Here is a 22,460-nt window from a genome sequence, read left to right on the forward strand (position 1 = left end):
TATTATAATGATGTCCTGACATGTAGTCCCTCTAACACCTGATCTCCTCTTCAGAGATGGCTGAACGACACGATGTCCAGCATATCCTGAAGATGGCCCGTGAGCTGGTGTACAAAGTTCAATCTCTGATGGACAGCAAGTGACCCAGAAATCAGAAGGTGACCAGGAGGAATGGGAGCGCTGGAACCCAGTGTTCTGGCCTGGTGTCCAGAGCAGGTGGCAAGGGTGCCGGTCTCGGCCCGGGTCTCGGCCTCGGTCTCGGCCTGGGTCTCGGCCCGAGCCTCGGTCTGGGCCGGTCTTGGCCTGGGTCTGGGCCCGGGCCGGTGGACGGTGCTGGGACCGGAGCAGCAGCTGCTGCTGCAGGAGGGCCCGGCTCTGTAGCTCTGTTTACATGTACCCTCACGTGGAATGCTCATGGTGTCTGTTCGGACATGTGGATTTGTCTGCATGCTAGTGTGTCTTCACACACTGTGAGCGCATCCTTTAGTCTCGCCAGTCCCGCTGTGTGCGTGCATGAAAACGCACACACCGTTTTATTCTCTCTATACTCAGTTTTTTCCAAAGTCGTGTTCTTAAATGACTCTGAAGCCAAACATATTTGCTGCTTGTCTGGAAAGTCAAAGCGCTGTCAGTGTTTGCCAAACGTGTTCCTCTTTGCAGTTCCACCTGACAACAGTATTTACACAGAACATGTTCAGTAGGAGCAGAGGACTTTGCCACAAAGACGTTTTCATCAGTGACCAAATGGACTGTGCCAACTACCTTTTCTCGAGTGTTTTATACTACAAGCATGTGTGTTTATACCCCTCCCATCCTATCGGTTCTTCAATTTTATTTCTTTGTCTAAAAGCTCATTCTGACACAAATGTTGCCTTTTCTTAGTAACAGCCCAAGGTACTTAGATGCACTTTCCTGGGAGCGTATCCTCCGTGGAGCCTGTGAAAGTCTCACCACCACCGGGTGGAGCTGGAGGCGCCAACACAGGCCAAACTATTGAGAAAGTCTGGATGAATTGCAGCCACCTTTTCATGTGTCATAAAAGAGATAAAAACATGTGCAGTCCTTTCTCCAAATGGAAGAATGAGCAAAAATGTTAGCACAGTACTACAGCAAATATAGAAGCACACAAGCTTTTCTCCCTGCTGTTACACTTAACAGTTTCATGGCTCTGTTTTGGTAACAGTGACCTTCATCCCGTACCGTATCTTCCATTTACAGTATAAGGAGGTTTGACGCTGTTTGGTTTTTAGGACCTTTTCTTGTTTATATTCTTCAGCATAAAGACAGACACAATTAAAGTGAAATTTTGTATTCACAATTCACAATGAACAGGCAAGAAAAAGTATGTGAATCCCTCAGAATGAGTTGATTTTCTGCATTACCCTGCCATAAAATGTGAAGTGATCTTAATCAGTCGTAACAATAGGAAAACCATGTGCATAAGCTGTTAAAACTCAAACAATGTGAACTTCTTGTGACTTAAACATTTAGTGTGTCTGAGGAAAAAGAAAGTGAACGCTTGGAGTTCAAAGCTGATTGAATAATGATTGAAATGTTCAGGCAGAATTCTGGACCATTCCTGTTCCCAGACCTGCTCCAGCTCAGAAACATCTGTAAGGATTTCAGGTATGAATATCCTCGCCACCGTCCCTGGAAATACGGAATTGTTACGTAATTGGGAATTAAAAGTTGCGTTCCGCATTGAACCCATACGGACATATATCATGCTCTTATTTATTGATGTCATAATATAATATACAGGTGATGGTCGGAAAATTTGAATATATTGCAAAACTTAATTCATAGTAAATTCAACTAAAGTTGAAACAAATATATAATTTCCCACTACATTCAAAGTGAGATATTTCAAGCCTTTATTTGTTATAATTTTGGTGATTATGGCTCAGTTTATGAAAACCTCAAATAATAAATCTAAAAAAATGTGAATATTTTATGAAATCAATAAATAATTCAATCTTGCTTTGCCTGTAATGAGACTATGTAATGTATTAGTTTCGTCCTTTAAGTTGAATTATTGAAATAAATTATTTTTTACACCATATTTTAATTTCCCAACCTTCACCTGTATCTATATTCTACATCTGGGCTGATGTGGACATACGTAGCATAGGAGGATATTTCAGTTACTAGTATGGTTGTCTGTCTGTACAGTCACGCAGGTTCAATGCTATTAAAGCACTTTAAATCAAAGCATTTTTTTTTCATATAAAATAAATACATTTCTAAGCAGTTTAGAAGTTTTGGGGATGTCCCTTTTTTTTGGCGCCTGCGCTGCTGAAATCGGGGCGTCCCTTATTTCTATTTCTTAAAGGTGGCAGCCCCTCGGTGTGAACGGCTCTCTTCATGTCTGACCTCACCGCTGTTAAAGTCTGAGCTCTGACTGGACTCCTGCTCTTTTTCTGAAGCTAGTCTTTGGTGGATTTAGCTCCGGTTTAGGACGATTGTCCTGCTGCGTCACCAACCTCAGCTGGCACACAGCTGCTCTAACATCGTCCTGGAGGATTCTTTCTTAAAGTTAGAATGAATCTTCCCCAGGGCTCCATACTTCACCGTTGGGAAGCTGAGCCCCATTGGCCACATATAGTGCAGAGTATCATTCAGTACAGAAAACATGTTTCAAGGTTTTCCTTGAAACATGGAAACCTGGAGAGCAGCAGCTTCCTTAGTGGTGTTCTGACGTGGACATGACTGTCACGATAGATTCATGGACTAAGGATGCCCCCATACCATTTATTTCACACCGAGTACGAGTATTTCAATTTGTGTACTTGCCGATACCGAGTACCGATACGATACTTCTACCACAAAAATAACTAGGCTAAAAATGCAATGAAAAATGCAATTAATTGGAAGACAGGTTTTATTTGTAACAGATAAATTCAATTAAAATTAAATCTGCAAGCAGCGATGAACGGTCCTCCACCCTTGTGCACGTTCAGGCTGCAGTGGAAGCTTGAATGACTTGATGTAGATTCTTCAGGCTGGACATTTAGCGGATGAAACCACCCACGACTCTCTATACCAAACCATTCAAAAGTTATGGCAGAAAATAAGAACTATCAAATATCGACCAATCAGATGAAGGGCGGGGCTAATTTGCAGCAATCATGTTCAAGGACTCAAAACCGAGTCCGATGACACCACCCACGAGTCTTTATGTGAAACCATTCAAAAGTTATGGCAGAAAGTAGGAACTATCAAATATGGACCAATCAGATAAAGGGCGCGCTTTTTGGCGTCTAGCGTCGCCACGGTAACGCTTTTGAAAGAGAAAAGTAATGCGTGTTGTCGCAGGATGGAGACGCACATTTTGATGTATAACACACCTGGGTGCACGTTACGGTTCGGGTGAAGAAATGGCATAAATATAAAATATTATTATTTTCGTGTTATTTTATAAATATAAAATAACACGATTAATTCAAAATGGCCGACTTCCTGTTCGGTTTCGGCCATGGCGCCAAGAGACTTTTCGACATTGTTGTTGCGACATGATACAGGGGTGTAGCGATTGTCGTGCATGTAGGTCAAACCGTATTGTGGGGCTTGAGGCACAAAGTTTTCTAGGGGGCGCTGTTGAGCCATTAGGCCACACCCATTAATGCAAACCATTAAATATCAAATTTATCTCCAGGCCTGGCTTGGTGCAAAATTTGGTGACTTTTGGGGCACGTTTAGGGGGAAAAAAGGCCCTCATTTCGTCGGAAAAAAAAAAGGAAAAAGAAATTCCTACAGATACAATAGGGCCTTCGGGCCCTAATACATTAAAATAATTAAAAAAAAACTATTTTAAACAAAACATAATCTTGCTGTGTAAATAAATAGTCTCCACACTGGCACTGTCTTCACATTTAAGAAAATCCCGTCTTTTTCAATACTCAAGTTTGAAAAAAGTATTTTTGATAATTTTATTTATTGAGCATTCTTAACACAGCACATGGATACAGACACAAAGGGATTCTAATGCTCATTTTTATATTTTACCCCCCCTGCCCTCCCATGCCCTGAACAGGTTGGACACCTAACAGAATTGTAAAATTGAATAAAAAAAAACAAATAAAACATAGACCAATGATGAATAGAGCAAGTTAACATGCACATAAGCACATATACACACACATACAGGTGGCTGCTATGCCGTATCTAAGTAGCACAGTTCTAAGGCTGCGTCCCAATTGACCCCCTCGCCCTCGTTATCTTCACTCCCCCTAAATTTTGCGCATTCTCGTGAGGGTAGTGGTGTCCCAATTCCTCTTTCCACCTAGGGGGAGTGGGCATAACGAGGGCTAGGGGCTGAGAATAGCCCCTTCAAATCGAGGGTTTTCAGATGCTGACTTGGCGAGCGAGGGGGTATGAAAATTTCCCAGAATGCTTTTCGTCGTCATTTGCAGACTGAATCAAAAAAAAAAACATGGCGGACATTTCTTAGTGAATAAATCAATATTTTGAGTTAGTTTCTGCATAAAAATGCATTTTGATTACATTTCTAGCGACAAATCTATATTTTACTTTCATAATATTCACTCAGTGAATGTACATAATCCCTTTTTTGTCCGTTGTTCGCGACAAAAAAGTACGCGCTGGACTAAAGGCTGTTAGGTTACGCCGTAGGCTACGTAAGCTACGCCGTAGGATACGTAACCTACGCCGTAGGCTACGTAAGCTACGCCGTAGGCTCTGCGTTGATTTGACTCGCCGACCGAAGGCAAACAGGCAGACTCGTCTCAGAGAAATAGAGAGAAATAATCCTTTGACTCGTCAGATTTGTTTTGGATGTTTCTGATATAATAGTTTTCAGAAACCACAAAGTAATCCAGCTGTTATCTGGGTAATTTACACACTTTCAGATAAAGTTGCCGAAGATCACGCCAGAATAAAGGGATTTATGGTTCCGCGTTACACCAACGCAGAGCCTACGGCGTAGGTTACGTACCCTACGCCGTAGGCTCTGCGTTGGTGTAACGCGGACCCAAGCTCCGGAGCCGGCAGACAGAAATCTCGAAATTTCGGAGCAAATTTCTTAACAGGCGTAGCTACATCTTTAGATTTCATCTATTAAACCAACATCTTCCTAAATGATTTATTTCAGCCAGCGTAATTCTCAACGGAGCTGCAGGTTTCTCTCCCGGGACGACGGAGCAGCTTGACCCGGCGGACACGTCTGTTCTCCGGCTGTGAGCTGCTGCTGCTCCCCGGGGGCGGCGGCTCTTCTCGTCTCCGAAAACATCGGGTCAAATTTCTTAACAGGCGTTATTTGGAGAAAACTGAACCCAGGTTGGGGATCTTAAAGGTTACCTTTATGCCTGAAAAAATATTAAAACTTAATAAAGTGCCATATTAACAGCGCTACAGCTGAAATTAAAACAGCTTTTGGCTCTCAGCTTCCTGTTCAGGTTAGGGATGAAAACGAGGGGGAGTAGGAGAACACAAAGGTAGTTCAAACATTAAGAATGTTGTGTACACATACATTCGGATTGGCTTGCTGATTGGGTAACGTATTGCGTCACGCATCGCGTCACTTCCTGGTGTTTGCGGTCTGTGCTGCTGCCGTCTCACGGCGTTTGCAGGCTCAGATCTCTCCCGACTTTTTATCTAAAACTTAGACTGTTTTCTGGTAAAATAGCACTATATCTGGTACATTACTGTCTTTATTTCAACACTCGCTCATTTTCTCTTCCGTAACTTTCACTGTCACCAATCACCGATACATTTTCTGTCCGTTAGCCTCCGTTAGCATCTTAGCATGGCCGCTCCGGCTCCCACCGCTTCACCTCTTTCCTGCTCAGTGTGTGAAATGTTTAGTTATTCCTCTGCCTCCTTTAGTGAAGACGGTAAGTGCTTAAAGTGTAGCTTATTTGCAGGGCTGGAGGCGAGGCTCAGTCAGTTAGAGGTCCGGTTTGGCCAACTAGACCATAGTCCGATAGAATCCTCTGCGGACCGGCCCGTAGCAGCTGAGCGTAACCGCTCCCCTGCAGCTCCCCGGCAGCCGGCCAGGCAGGGCAGCTGGGTGACGGTTCGGAGGAAGGGTAGTCTTAAAGGGCTCACAGAACACCACCACCCGCTTCATGTGTCTAACCGTTTTTCCCCACTCAGCCACACATCTGTTGAGAAACCGACCCTGGTGATTGGAGACTCTATTGTGAGACATGTGAGGCCGACTCCAGAGACCTTAGTTAGGTGTATCCCGGGGGCCAGAGCGGGCGACATAGAAGCAAATTTGAAGCTACTGGCAAAGGGTAATCGTAAATATGGTAAAGTTATCATCAATGTCGGAGCTAATGACTCCCGTCTTCGCCAGTCAGAAGTAACCAGAATGAATATTGTCTCGGTGTGTAACTACGCCAAAACCATGTCAGACTCCGTAGGTTTTTCTGGCCCCCTCCCCAATCTGACCAGCGATGACATGTTTAGTCGCATGCTCTCGCTCCGCCGCTGGTTGTCTCAGTGGTGTTCAGAAAACGACGTGGACTTTATTGACAACTGGGAGACATTCTGGGGAAAGCCCGGTCTGATTAGAAGGGACGGCATTCATCCCACCCGGGATGGTGCAGCTCTTATGTCTAGAAATCTGGCCAATGTTATTAGACACTCCCCCTGACAATGCAGGGTCCAGGCCAGGATGCAGAGCTGTAGTTTAACAGGGCTGGAGGCGAGGCTTAGTCAGTTAGAGGTCCGGTTTGGCCAACTAGACCATAGTCCGATAGAATCCTCTGCGGACCGGCCCGTAGCAGCTGAGCGTAACCGCTCCCCTGCAGCTCCCCGGCAGCAGGCCAGGCAGGGCAGCTGGGTGACGGTTCGGAGGAAGGGTAGTCTTAAAGGGCTCACAGAACACCACCACCCGCTTCATGTGTCTAACCGTTTTTCCCCACTCAGCGACACATCTGTTGCTTCTCAAGGACCAACGCCTGCCAACAAAACTGTAGGATTGCATTATGTAATTAGCGACTCTAAAACTGTAGGATTACATGATATTGGCGACTCTGGCCAGGTGCCTAGCAAAATAGAAGTGGTTGCAGTTCCCCGCCCTCCAAAAGTTCACCAGGTGCAGCGTTATAGAGGCGTTAACCAAGATAACCTTGTAAAAATTAAAACCAATGTACATTTGGTACCAATTACAGACCGAAAAATTAGATGCGGACTACTAAATATACGATCATTAAGCTCTAAGTCTCTGTTAGTAAATGATATAATTACAGAGAGCAGGAGTGATATTTTCTGCTTAACAGAAACATGGTTACAGGAGGAAGAGTATGTTAGTTTGAATGAATCAACTCCGCCCGGCTACTTTAATCATCACATTCCTAGAAGCACGGGCCGAGGCGGAGGAGTCGCAGCAATTTATAACTCCGGTCTCCAAACAAAAATTGAACCTAAGTGCAACTATAATACATTTGAAAGCCTCATGCTTGGTCTGAAATTTCCGAGCCGGAAATCAGAGAAGCCAGTTGTGTTAGTGGTAGTGTACCGGCCCCCTGCTGGTGCGTATCTGGAGTTTTTGTCTGAATTTTCAGATTTCCTTTCTGGATTATTGATCAGCACAGATAAATTCATCATAGTGGGTGATTTTAACATTCATATGGATGTTGAAAGCGATAATCTTAAATTAGCCTTCGATTCTCTTCTAGAATCAATGGGTATCTCACAAAAAGTGGATAAACCGACGCACTGTTTTAATCATACTCTCGATCTCGTTCTCACCTACGGTGTTGAAACTGATGGTCTGTTGGTGTCACCTGTAAACTCCCTTTTATCCGACCATTACTTAATAACGTTTGAATTTAATTTTGTTGATGTTGAAGTGCAAAATAGGAGGTATTATTTTAGCAGATGTTTGTCTGATGAAGTTATTGTTAAATTTAGGGAGGCCATTGCTTATCTTACGACAGTGCGAAATAGTGATGTAATCGAGGCCAGTGACCTGGGTTCTACCCCTTCAGATGTTGATTTCCTTGCTAGTAACACTGCTGATTTGTTGCATTCAGCTTTAGATGAAGTTGCTCCTTTGAAAAGGAGGGTTTCTAGCCACAGGAGCTTAACTCCCTGGTATAATTCAGATATCCGTATGTTGAAACAAAACGTGCGTAAAATGGAAAGGAAGTGGTACTCTTGTAGGTCTGTAGACTCTCATCGTGAATGGAAAGATATTCTAATAGTATATAAAAAAGCCATTCGCAAAGCCAGAACAGCTTATTATTCAACGTTGATAGAGGATAACAAAAGTAACCCACGTTTTCTGTTCAGCACTGTAGCCAGGCTGACAAAGAGTCACAACTCTGTTGAGCCGTGCATTCCTGCAGCTCTCAGTAGTGAGGACTTTATGGGCTTCTTCAACAGTAAAATCGCGAGAATTAGAGAAGAAATCAACCAGCCGGTTGTAGGTGTTTCTTCAGCTTTAGCGACTTCCCTAGGCTCTGACTTGTCTCTAGACTGTTTTGATCCTATAGACCTCCCTGAGCTGACTTCACTCGTTAATAGAGCTAAGTCAACCACATGTATGTTAGACCCCATCCCGACTCGACTATTCAAACATATTTTTTCTCTTATTGGTACGACAATACTGGACCAAATTAACTTATCCCTAAGTTTAGGATATGTACCACAGGTTTTCAAAGTCGCAGTAATTAAACCTTTACTTAAAAAACCTTCTCTTGACCCAGACACCTTAGCTAATTATAGACCAATTTCCAACCTTCCATTTGTGTCTAAAATTCTGGAAAAGGCAGTTTCAAGCCAGTTATGTGACTATTTGTATAGAAATGATCTGTTTGAAGTCTTTCAGTCAGGGTTCAGAATGCATCATAGCACAGAGACAGCACTTGTTCGAGTCACGAATGACCTCCTTATGGCCTCAGATAAGGGATTAGGGTCCATACTGGTTCTACTGGACCTCAGTGCTGCTTTTGACACTATAGATCATGGCATTTTACTGCACAGGTTAGAGCATGTTGTTGGGATTAAAGGGACAGCTCTATGTTGGTTTAAATCATACCTATCTGACAGGTTCCAGTTTGTTCATGTACATGAGGTTTCTTCAGAACAGTCAAGGGTCTGTTATGGTGTTCCGCAGGGTTCAGTGCTAGGGCCAATCTTGTTCAGTTTATACATGCAGCCGTTGGGAAGTATAATCCAGAATCACGGCATACACTTTCATTGTTATGCTGATGATACGCAGCTCTATTTGTCTATGAAGCCGGATGAAACAGAACCGTTAGTTAAACTTCAGGCATGTCTTAGGGACATCAAGGACTGGATGTCCAGAAATTTCCTGCTTCTAAATTCAGATAAAACAGAGGTTATCATTCTTGGTCCAGAGCATCTTAGGAAGGGATTAGATGGTGTTGCGATGGCTTCCAGTGCAACTGTGAGAAATCTTGGTGTTATTTTCGATCAGGATTTGTTAAACCATATGTCAATCAGGTTTGTAAAATAGCCTTTTTCCATCTCCGTAATATTGCAAAGATTAGGAAAATCCTCTCACAGAGTGATGCAGAAAAACTAGTTCATGCGTTTGTATCTTCTAGACTAGATTACTGTAATGTGTTGTTAGCAGGATGTCCAAGTAATTTGCTGAATAGGCTCCAGCTGATCCAAAATGCTGCAGCACGAGTACTGACAGGTATTAGCAGGAGAGACCACGTCTCTCCAGTGTTAGCGTCGCTCCATTGGTTACCCGTAAAATTCAGAATCCAATTTAAAATTGTATTACTTGCGTATAAAGCACAAAACGGCTTAGCTCCGCATTATTTGCAAGACCTGATAGTGCCTTATGTTCCTGGCAGAGCTCTCCGTTCTCAGAGTGCAGGTTTACTTGTAGTTCCTAGAGTATCTAAATGTAGATTTGGAGGGCGGGCGTTCTGCTATCAGGCGCCACTACTATGGAACCAACTTCCAATCTGGGTTAAGGAGGCTGACACCACCTCCACCTTTAAAACTAAACTTAAAACATTTCTGTTTAGTAAAGCCTATAGTTAGTGTTTAGTAAACCTCTAGCTGGTGTTGGTAAATCTCTAGGTAGTGTAAACTTTAGTGTGTCAGAGTCGCTCCTGTGGTTTCTTGTGCTGGCCCCCCCTTCTCCTCCCTTTTCTCTCTTTTGTCCATGTTGCAGCATCCTTTGCCGGACACCGGAACCTGCAGGTGGTCGTGGGTGGCTTGTAGCTTGCATTACGGAGCACAAGTCTTTCCCCGACCCTGCACCCCAACCTGGGACTTGCTGATTGGGCCGGAGCTTCGGGAGCTGCGTGCTGGCCTGCGGTCCCCACCCCTGGTCATCCCGTTGCTGGCCCCCCCTTCTCCTCCCTTTTCTCTCTTTTGTCCTGCAGGTGGCCGTGGGTGGCTTGTAGCTTGCATTACGGAGCACAAGTCTTTTCCTGACCCTGCACCCCAACCTGGGACTTGCTGATTGGGCCGGAGCTTCGGGAGCTGTGTGCTGGCCTGCGGTCCCCACCCCCGGTCATCCCGTTGCTGCTTCCACCTGCCTGCTGTGCTGTTGCCGTCCCTGACCCACCAGTCTGGCCCTCGGCAGGAGGGTCCCCCCTGATGAGCCTGGTCCTGCTCAAGGTTTCTTCCCTCCTAAAGGGGAGTTTTTCGTTGCCACTGTTTGGCTTAAGGTTTTTCTCCCACTAGGGGAGTTTTTACCTGCCATTGTTTATGTAATAACTGCTCGGGGGTCATGTTCTGGGTATGGGTCTCTGTAAAGCGTCTAGAGACAACTCTGTTGTATTAGACGCTATATAAATAAAATTGAATTGAATTGAAATGGGACAGGCACCTGGGCCAAGTGCCCTAGATCTCAAGTGCCCTAAAATCTCCCCCTTCTTTTTTAGGGGGTAGGGAAGAAAAGAAGGGCGAGTGGAGAAAAGAAGGGCGAGTGAAGGGGAATTGGGATTGGGCCTAAGTTTACTGATACATTAACACCAGATCTAAGTTTACTGATACATTACCACCAGATCTAAGTTTACTGATACATTAACACCAGATCTAAGTTTACTGATACATTAACACCAGATCTAAGTTTACTGATACATTAACACCAGATCTAAGTTTACTGATACATTAACACCAGATCTAAGTTGACTGATACATTAACACCAGATCTAAGTTCACTGATACATTAACACCAGATCTAAGTTTACTGATACATTAACACCAGATCTGAGTTTACTGATACATTACCACCAGATCTAAGTTTACTGATACATTACCACCAGATCTGAGTTTACTGATACATTACCACCAGATCTAAGTTTACTGATACATTAACACCAGATCTAAGTTTACTGATACATTACCACCAGATCTAAGTTTACTGATACATTAACACCAGATCTAAGTTTACTGATACATTACCACCAGATCTAAGTTTACTGATACATTACCACCAGATCTAAGTTTACTGATACATTACCACCAGATCTAAGTTTACTGATACATTAACACCAGATCTAAGTTTACTGATACATTAACACCAGATCCCAGGCAGAGAGAAATGTTCCTGGACCCTGAGAGGAGATTTGATCTTCTCCAACTGTAGGAATCAGTCAGATCAATAAACCATAAAGATACTTTGGGTGGATTTTTTGACTTCCAGTATAATAATATTCTTCTTCTTGCATGCAGCGTTGTAAATGCAATAATATTCTTATAGCTTTTCTTTAACGTTGTATATCTAATACCTGTGGTACCAAATATGGCCATAGCAGGATGGGGTTGCAGATCAATATTCAGCTTCTGATAATGTTTTAAAGATGGTGGAGCAGTAATTTACCAGGGCAGGACACGACCAGAACATGTGGTTAAATCAGCAGGAGAGTTTCCACCTGTCACAACTCACATCCGTGTTAGGATTTATTTTAGCCAATCTTGCTTTGGAAAAATGCCATGTAGGATCTTGAACTGTATTATGTTTAATTTGGCACAGGAAGTGCTGTCATTAACTCTTAATAGAGCACTTTCCTGAATGTCCTCCTGCTAGTCCTCCCTTAATTCATTCTCCCAATCTGCCCTGGTTTTTGTTAGGGTTGTGTTTTTAAAGGAGGTTATACTGTCACTTATTCTGGAGATGAGTTTTTTAGGATTGAACGGGGATTTCAACAGATCATCTAAACCAGAGGGTGAAGTTATATGTGGAAAGTTGGGGTCATGATGCTGAAGGAAATGGCGAACTTGGAAATAATGAAACAAGCTAGACCGAGGTCGGCCAAATGTGTGTGATAAATCATCAAAACTTGCAAAAACAAGATTTATGTACATATCCCTAAAATGCCTCGTCTCTGCCATAAAGCAAATCCAGTCTATCCTAGCTGGGGGGAAAGGTGATTGTTGTGAATGGGACTTAGATGAAGAAGGTTTTTAAACCCAAAGTTCTGTCTAAGTTGAACCCAGATTTTTAAAGTGTTTATAACTACAGGATTGCTAGTGTATTGAGAGATAGAGAGGGGACGGCTGGAGGTGACCAGGGCTCCCAGGGAGCAGGAAATGCAACATGAGGCTTCAGAGTGTCCGTCTGTGTCAGGAGGATGAAGCCAGGGCAGGAGGCCCAATAATAATAATGACAAACATTAGGAAGAGCTAAGCCACCCTGACATTTAGGTCTCTGTAACAGCTCTAACCGCGCCCTAGGATTCCCTCCGTCCCATATAAATGAAATTAAACCCTTAACAATGGATTTAGAAAAAGATTTAGGAAGATACAGTGGGATACATTTGAACAGGTAAAGAAACCGAGGGAGCGCGTTCATTTTGATGCAGTTCACTTTACCTGCTAGGTGAAGTAGACTCCACTTCTTCAGGTCCAGTTTGACTTTCTCAAATAGCGGATTGAAGTTTTTTTGATAAAGACTCTGCAAATCCCTTGTAATATTAATGCCCAAGTATTTAAAGCCATTTTTAGACATTGGGAATGGTAAAACACCGTCCTGAATGTGAAGAGCCAAGTCATTAACAGGGTAGCATTCATTCTTATTTAAGTTCAGTTTGTAACCTGAAAAAGCACCAAATCTCCTCAGTGCACAATAATATGGGGAGCAGAGGAGACAGGTGTGCTCTTATTGTGTTTGTTTATCATGGCTTAGATGAAGATCACATGACATTTTATGGCAACTTAATACAGAAAACCTGTCAACTGAAAAGGGTTTGCATACTTTGTGCTTCTGTGTGCAGCAGCTGAGTGGAGGTTTCTCTTTATTCAGACTAAGACGGACTGAATTGTCAAAACATTTGTGCATTGAATTATGAAAATATGAACACACATGTGATCCATCCATGTTTTGCACTCCCAGTTTCCTGTTCAGGGTTGTAAGTTGTGTATCTTGTTGCCACTGCTGGATCCTGAGGTGTCCCGATGGAATAGGTGGTGCTGGAGCTTAACAGATTTAGGCCCCGTTTCCACGGAGCAACAATGGTGGTGTTTTCATGCGTTTTGGCCGTTCATTTACACAAAAACGAAGCTCAAAGTCTCCAAAAACCATCATTTCTGAAAACTCCGGCCAAAGTGGAGATTTTCAAAAATTCTGTTTTTCACGTTTGCTTGTAAACAGAGAGAAACGTTTAGGCTTCAGAACGTCACATTATGAGACAGAAACGTCACCAGCGTCATGAGTGACACCTGTGTTTACAATTTGTTTGGCCACCATCAATATTTTCTTGTATTTTACCTGTTTTATATTCTAAAGTCACACTTAAAAGTAACTCCACTTCTCTGTCACCCCAAACGAAAGACTCTCGTTCCGTCTTGGGAGTAACTGGCAGTCCAGGCTGATTTATGGTTCCGTGTTACACCAACACAGAGCCTACGGCGTAGGGTACGCAGCGACGCGCACCGTACGTAGGCTACGCCGTCGATTTAACGCGGAACCATATTATTCAGGCTTCACACGTGTCATTTGTTGACCTTTTTTTCCAGGATTCTGATTGGCTAGCATGACTTTATCTTCTCACTGCCCCCTGTAGGTTTGGCTGCTCATAGCACCTTAACAGATATTTATGCGGGTTCTTGTAAATGATGGTATTTTTCAAAACATAGAGGGGGAAATATCCGTTTTTGTAAATACCCGGCTATGTGTAAACGTGGCCTTAGTACCTCCTCGTGTCCTCTGTCCTAACCCAGAAATCCATCCCAGCACATGTAGAGGGAGAAGGCTGCAGGAGGACAAGGAGACATGATCCTTTACAGAAGTGCTCAGATATGACACCCCAAGAGCACTTTAGGTGACAAGGTGATCTCCGGGGAGTAAAGATGGGCCAATGATCTCCAACTTGCTAAATCATTAGAATATTAAAAAAAAAAACCACACACACATTTCCCAAAGTAACTTTACGATGTGATGTCACACGCCAACACCTATGGAAGTCGCTCACAGAGCTTAGAGGACGTCACAGACGAGACAATGAGAGTAATGATGCCAGAAAACTAGAGTGAAAACTAATAAATCTGTTAGTGTTGTGAAAGCCTCTGAAGAGAAAAAAAGACTTCAAGTTCCTTTGTCCTACTTTAAATGCTTTATTTTGAAACTAGGTGAAAACCCGGCCACAAATCTAAAAAACCATGAAACTTCCTGTATTCATAGTTCTGTCCGGAAAAGTGGTTGCAATTGTTTCCCTGGAGCTGCAGTTCGCTGTAAAACACGTTTTGATTCAGGCTTGTTTGAAAACCGATTTACAGTTCTGGGTTTTGAACAAAAGCAAAAGAAAACCTTAGGGTGCTTTCAGACCTGTGGCCCGTTTGTTTTGTTCCGATTCAGGGGCTAAATCGATACAGTTGTTTGGTTTTTGGTTTGTGGGGTTTGTGTTCACAAGGCAACCGTCTGTAGCGGTTCAAAGCTGTTAACAAATGCCATGAACCAACTGTTCTCTCATTGGTCAGAAATGAACGTGGAAGGAGTTTCCTCTTCCGCACATAGAGGGTGCAAAGTGCAGACCACCGCCGGCGATCCCATTCATGTATGTGCTACCGCGACGCAAGAGTGGACCGCTCTGCCACCGAGCTCGGCGGCACGCGAGAGGACGTCTACTGCGGCGTTTTCGCCGCGTCTGCCTGCCCGAATTTAACATTTTTTAATTTCACCATGCCGCGCTGTGACGACATCTCGGCACGTCCAATAGGAGAGAAAGGAGAAGAGAAAGAAGGGAGAACAGAAAAGGCTGAGTTATGGTTGTGCGTCAAAACGACGACGTGCCTACGGTGTGTGGTACGCGTCGACGCAGACCACACGCCGTCGCCGTCGCTGACGCCGTCGCTGACCTGCACCTCCCAAAAATTGTAACTACGCGTGGAGGCGACGCAGACCAGATGCAGACGAGAGGGCTGTGATTGGTTTGCTTGATAGCAACACATTTCCGGTTTCCGGTTTGAAGCAGTCGTGAACTTTCAGCGCTCTTTTCTTCATGTATGCGTGATTTTTGTTTGTTTTGTTTTTTTGCACAATAGTTTTCCTTATCTCTTTGATTCACTGTGACCGGAAAAAGTCGGATAAACCATTCAGGAAAAGATTGCAACCTAGCGGTCACGGGGGGAACTGCACCACGGAGAAATGGAGTGACGGAGAAGTCCGAAGGTTCACGACAGCGTCACGGCGTGTGCTCTGAGTTGGTTTGACACAGAACCATAATCCAGGCTAAAGAAGGGAGAAGAGAGAGAAGGGAGAAGAGAGAAAGTTGTGTCCAATAGGAGAGAAGCTGGTGGAGGCTGCGCCGACTCTTCTCCTTGCGCCGCGGTAGCACATACACATGAATGGAGTTGTGTCAGTTGCTGAGTGGATTCTGTTCTCACTGCAGACGATATCTGAGCGCGATTGCTGTGTTCACATGTACCAAACCAACCGATCTTTAGGGGGAAACTCCCTGTTCTGGAACAACTGCTCCAAACGGGACAGAGGTGAAAGCTCCCTTAGAAAGAGTAACTTTAAATGCCAAACTTTCTCTGGGCTCAGTATTTTAGGGGGTTCTGACTGTTTGCATCTGAAAGGAAAACGTGAGTGTGTTTATTGCCCCTCCTCCCCCCGACCCTCCACACATCTGATTGGTCGTCCAGTCCAGACCTCCACCTGTGATTCAAGTGCCAAGAGTCTTCCCCAGTCCTGCAGTGTACTGTAGTCCCCCGGTTGGCCCACGTGTTGCTCCCGTCCCAGGAACTGGTGCTGGTGTGGACGTACCACGCCACAGCCGCGCTGCTGCCACGGCAACCGCGCTGCTGCCACGGCAACCCAGCTGCTGCCACGGCAACCCAGCTGCTGCCAATTTAGGTTCATTCTTCCAATGAGGACATTGTGCACCCAAGCCTTGAAACAGCTCCCCCTTGTGGCATGATGAAAATGTGCAATTTCATACTGCATCTTGAAGACTGTTTACTACGTGTGTCAAACCTTTTTGAAATGGTGTTCTTAAACTCTTTAACTACTGTGCAATTTCTGTTGTTAGAGATTCCCATCAAAGTCTATATATTGGTGTACATATGAACCAAATGGCCAATATTTGTATGGAAACAGAACAAATATAAATATATAACTTATATTGAGATCTATTTTTATGTTGGTTTTAGCAGCACTAGGTGGAGGTGTATCCTGTGCAAAAATGCACAACGTGAGCTGATTAGTTGATGTGTTGACTGGTAAGTGTCGTTTGTCCTTGTTGTGCACTGACTTTAAGACTTCAAATTTCTTTTTATTTAGCCAATGATTGCATTATTGAATATGTATTGGTAAAGGATGTATCATTTGCCTTGAATGTAACGTATTATTAAAGAAGAGTCAATTCATTACTTTGTTGTTCTGTGTCCTTTCATCCTTTGATGCTGCAGAGAAAACACATTAGTCCCCGCGGCAGTTTGGAGTTTGTCACTTCTTTTTTTATTTTTATTTTCCACAGTATTTAGGTTCCTGTTTTATTTTGAAACCCCGTGTCCTTGTGTTTAGTTCTGTCTGACTTCCCTTGTTCCATCTGCCCTGATCGTGTGCACGTGTTCTGTGTATACTGTAGCCTATATTTATATATATATATATATTTTTTAACAAAACTTTATTGAAAATATAAAACTCTCAAAGAGGATAATGGACAAATATCAATTTAAATGCAATATGAAAAGAAAGGAAGATAAAAATTAAAAATGGGGATTCTTGTAAGTAATACAAAAAACTAAAAACAAGGCTCTCTAAGAATTAAATGGTGCATATAAATAACAAAATAAATTAAGCATTTAAATTCACATAATGGAGCATAGAAAAGGAGAGGAATTATTAAAGTAGAATAACAAATAACGATCAATGTCTAGACTTATTTTACTTGCATTTTTGTTTTCTACTCTTTTGAGACATGTGAACATTTTTTTTAAATCTTTAATAAAACCCTGGAAGGAAGTAGGGTTTACAATTTCTCCATTTGATTTCAATGAATATGGTACTTACACAATAACAAAATTATATTAATAATATCAGGAACAGAAAATTCCAAATCATCAATTCCAAAATAATAGAGCTTAATTCAAAAGGTGGAACATTATTAATTTTAAGAGAAATCCAATTGTGTATGTCTGTCCAGAAACAATGAGACAAAGGACATTGATAAAACAAATGATCCAGTTTTTTTTCATCCTTTTTGCAGAAGGAAAATTGATCTACCTCAAATTTAAATCTTTTTTTTAAGAAATTCTGCCACAGGATAGACCTTATTCATAATCTTAAAATGTAATTCTTTAACTTTAGGCAAAATAGTGTTCTGTGTGTGTCTTGTCTTGTCCCTACCCTCCACGTGTCATGTGAGATTTTAGGATTTTCTTAAGTTCAGGCTCTTGTTTTGTAATTCCTGCTCAGCTGTGCTTCAAGTTAAAATAAATCACATTTTTCTGGAACTTCTGCGTCCTCATCTCTTCTGCATCTGGATCCTACTCAACTGCACTGTGACACACCCTCTTTGGTTTTATGTGTGAGAAAATAATAAAAACTAGAAAAAGGTGACATTTCCTTTGAAAATGCAATGTTGGACAGCGAGGTGCTGAATGAGAGACGAACATCCGTCCAAGACAGAGCTTATGGTCCAGCTAGTCGTTCCTCACCTCCTCATATAAGCGTGCAGTTGGATTCCACCACAGTTGTGCCCATGTCTTCTGTCAGGAATCTTGGAGTCATGTTAGACAGCCAGCTGAGCTTTAAGGACCATGTTGGTCTTGCCGTTTCGCTCTTTACAACATCAGGAAAATCAGACCCGACCTGACAGAACATCTTCAGCTTTTGGTTCAGGCTCTGGTCATGTCACGCATTGACTACTGTAATTGTTCCCCGGTAGTGGAATGACCTACCAAACTCTGTCTGATCTGCAGGGTCGGTACCTCCTTATCATTGCATGATCTACAGTTGATCAGTTCGTGGCACAATTCTGCAGCTATACTATTCCTGATTTTAATTCTGATTTGAATGATACTGAGATCTTACTGCAGTCTTTTAATGGAAACTGTATGACTCTACTGGATAAACTGGCACCAGTAAAGAGTAGGACCAGTATCTGTGATACCTCACCATGGAGGACTGATGGTGTCCGTTGTCTGAGACGGGAGTGTCGCAGGACACAACGTCTATTGAAAGTACATTTACCTCAAAGACCTCCGCCACTCTCTAAATGCACGAATACAAGAAGCTCGGACCGCCGACTTCACAAACTTAATCACTACCTCAAACAGAAACCCCAAAATTCTATTTGACACAATAAATATCAGTCTCTCCGCCGACTTCTACAACACCTTGTCTCTCCACGGACGATTGTAACAGGTTTCTAGCATTCTTTGTGGATAAAGTAAAGGACATTAGATCTAGTATCCTCACTGTGACTCGCCAGCTTCACTCAAACTCCTCTCTATTCTCTACCGTCCTGGAAAACCTTCCAACCCATAAACTCTCATGATCTGATGGATTTGATCATGAAAATGAAACTGTCCTCCAGCCCTCTGGATGTACTACCACCCTCCCTTTTTCTAAAAGTCTTGCCAACCATTGGCCCCGCTGTGACAGCCGTTGTAAACTCCTCCCCGTCTGCAGGTCAAGTCCCCTCTTATAGTCTATTTGCCAGACTATAGAGCCCTATTGTGAACCCGGAAATGTTGAGTACCCCAAAGTTTTATGTTAGAAATGTACAGTATAGGTCCCCAGCATTTAGAAACTGCCGGATGCTAACTTGCATATGTTGGGCAATAAGCATAATTAGCAACAATTAGCATACTCACATATATGGACAATATTTCAGCAATTGCTTGGCCAATTTGGACAATATTGGAGTGGTTTTGGGGGTTATTAATGATGCTGAATCTATTTCTGACATTTTCAGAATTCAAAATGGCCGTTTCAACCAGAAGTGGCCATATTTCAACTCAACACTTTCAATTTCAACTCCCGATTTTGATGAATTTTAGTCGATTTTGAGGTTATTGATGTGCTTAATACATTGGACTTACATTTCAGAATCAAGAGAGCTAACCCTAACTCTAACCCTCTAAATATGATGAGCGACAGGATGACTGGGCTAGGGTAGTGGAGCTACAGGTGAATGGCGTCCTGGACCTGCCTGCAGCTGATGCCCAGTATCACACCAAGTGCTACAATGATTTTAGGAAGGTGCCTATTGACTCAAGTGGAAGTGTTAGTTATAAACCAGTTGATAGCTGCTTAGCTGCTGTCATTGACCACATGAATGCAAACAACTTGTGTGATTATTATGGTGACGCTGTAGTTGTACTGAGGGTTGAAGGGTGCCTGACTATTGTTGGCTTTAGGTAAGTCACTCAAACTAGTAAAACAAGCTGAAACCTCTAGTGATGATGATGATGTCATCAAGCTTGTTAGGAGAGTGCGGGCGGAGGTCCGGAATATTCCCTTGCCCCGTGAATATGACCTTGGCAGCTTCCAACATGACAAGGTCATACAAGACACAAGTCCAACCCTCCTCAAGCTTGTCTCCAGTCTCATGTCCAAGGAAGGAAAGGTGACTAAACCATCACTTACACTTGCTCAATGCATCCAGCAGCACATCAGTAGGAGCTGGAATCAGACAACTCTGGGGCTTGCTGTGAAACTCCACCATAAGCATGGTAGCTCAGAACTGGTTCAGAACCTAAATGAGCATGGCATTGTCACTACCTATGATGAAGTCCTACGGTTCCGGAAGTCAAAGCCAAATATGCTTCTGAGGACCCAGATATGTACCTGCGCGCAGTTGGCCTAGAGAAACGCATCGGCCCTATCCACAGTTGGGGTGATAATTTTGATCTTGTCGTCTTCACACCCAATGGTCGCCGCACGACTCATGCCATGGCCACTCAGTTTGTACAGAATCCAGCAGGTATCCTGTTCACTGGAGGAACCACTCCTGGTGTCACTAAAATTACCCTGTCTGACGAAGCTCGAAGCTGGGAAACTTTGTCTAGCAGAAGGGAGCAGTTTTGTCATTGAACATTATACAGGCCCCAAGAAGATGACTCCACCAGCTCTAAAGGAAGTCCCAATAACTCATGCTATCCAAGATGCCATCAAACAGAGTGTTTCAAGGGCACAGAAGAAGAACGCTACTTGGCTCTGTCAGCTCCACTCTTCCCCTCTTCCCCTGGACTGGTCAGCCTACAATGTTGTGTAAGATCGCGATGGTGATGACAGTAATCCTAAACTGAAGACGATCAGTGTCTTTGGACCACTCAGGCGCCTTGGCATGAGCCACAGTCATATAACGTTTGACGTGCAACTGTACATGATCGCATGCCTGATCAAGTGGAGTGATCCACAGCAATGGTCATCAGTGGTGCTCAGACCTGGGATGATGCACACTCTCATGTCCTTCATCGGCTCAATTGGAGAACTGATGAATTAAACCGGTGTGGAGGAGCTAGTAGGTGCATAATTTGGAGGCCTGACATCCATCTTCAATGGGAAGGCCTGGCCCAAGGCTATGCGAGCCTTCCGTATGGTTGTGTCTGTTCTTCTTCATGACTTCTTGGAGGAGGGGGAGAAGACTCACGAGCAGATAACGGCATTCCTGGAGAAAGCGAGAGAGCACCCCACAGGCCAGCTATGGGTGGATTGCTTCATCACCCCAACCCTAATAGCTCACAGGTTCTGGCGAGCAGAAAGAGAGGGTGACTGGCTGCTGCTGCAACAACAGTGCCTTGAAGAGATGCTGCTCTATTTCTTTGCCGCCGGTCATCATCACTACTCAAGATGGATCACATGGCATCTGCGTGACATGCAGCACCTTCCTGCTACTGCCAAGGATGACCTCCTCGCCGGAAGCCATGTGTGCCGCCACTCAGATGGTGCAGCTGCAGTGAGTGGTGATATGTTTGGGGAGCAGACATGCATCAAGCAAGGGAAGGGAGTAGGAGGCATGAAGGGCATCTCCACCAACCCTGAGCAGGTCGCCGTGTGGATCCAATCTTTCGGTATCTGCTCCCATCTCTCCAAGTCATTGGATGAGATGTACGACGATGCTGAAGCACTGGGTAAAACAATGAAGCCCAATAGACATAAAGAAGAGGGTAAAGGACGGCGGGAGTTGGACGCAGAGGGCCGGGCTAAAATCCTGAGAGTGCTATGGGAAAACTCCCACCCACTCACCACAGAGACTACTACCCTCCACCATATCATAAACGGCCAGGTGGCGGATGGAAAGGTCAATGTGCAAGATGCACTGAAGATTGGACAGGACATGAGCACACTGTTCTCTTCATCACTTCCTGGGGGATTTCATGTGCCCATCTCAAATAAGGTGGTGACAATGAAATTCAAGACAAAAGGAGTGAAGGTCAATGGGAAGATCATATGTGACCTTGAGGCATTGTTTGCTCGGCTGCTGGTGGTGGGGAACAAGAGAAGAATTGAGCTCTCTGCCCTCTTTGACTACGAGCTCGGCCCGGTCCCTGCATCCATCATCGATGAGTATTGATGCCTCAGAAAGGGTAACAAGTCTGTGATCATCTAGCATCTTGGAATCCTTGTCCCCAATCCCCACCCACCAGACATTGTACTCGTTGATGCATCGCAGCTTATCTACCACGTGGTGTGGCCATCGTCAGGCACCGTGACTGACCTTGCAGCCAGCATGGGGCGCAGGCTTAATCGCTACATCACCCAAACGTTTGTCATCTTTGACCGGTATGAGCAAGTCTCAGCCAAAGACCACGAGAGGCAGAGAAGAGCCGGGGAGCGCTCAACAGAGTACCAACTCTCACTGACAACCCCTCTACCTAGCCGCGACAAAGTGATGAAGAAACAAACAAATGGAGGCTGGGCAAGCTCCTGTGCATGCACAGCATAGGAGATCACATCAAGATGGTTAGCAGAGCAGACAGTATTGTCACTCATGATGAGGCTGACGTCTCCCTCATCTCATACATGTTGGATGCAGCCAGACGTGGAGCTAAAACTGTCCGCATTCTCAGCGATGACACTGATGTGTTTGTGCTCATGGTCTATT

General features: G+C 43.9%; 1 protein-coding gene across 2 annotated transcripts in view; it reads left to right on the forward strand.

Annotated features, from left to right (window-relative positions):
• The window catches only part of sgsm2 (small G protein signaling modulator 2), a 243,824-nt gene extending 240,633 nt beyond the window's left edge, over nt 1-3,191 (forward strand). For both annotated transcript variants that reach the window (XM_061718653.1, XM_061718654.1), the window contains one exon: nt 55-3,191. In XM_061718653.1, coding sequence (XP_061574637.1) covers nt 55-143 — 89 coding nt within the window. In that variant the 3' untranslated portion in view covers nt 144-3,191. The remainder of the gene's footprint in view (nt 1-54) is intronic.
• The last annotated feature ends 19,269 nt before the right edge of the window (nt 3,192-22,460 follow it).

This window comes from Cololabis saira, chromosome 4 (genome assembly GCF_033807715.1).
Source record: "Cololabis saira isolate AMF1-May2022 chromosome 4, fColSai1.1, whole genome shotgun sequence".
NCBI lineage: Eukaryota > Metazoa > Chordata > Actinopteri > Beloniformes > Belonidae > Cololabis > Cololabis saira.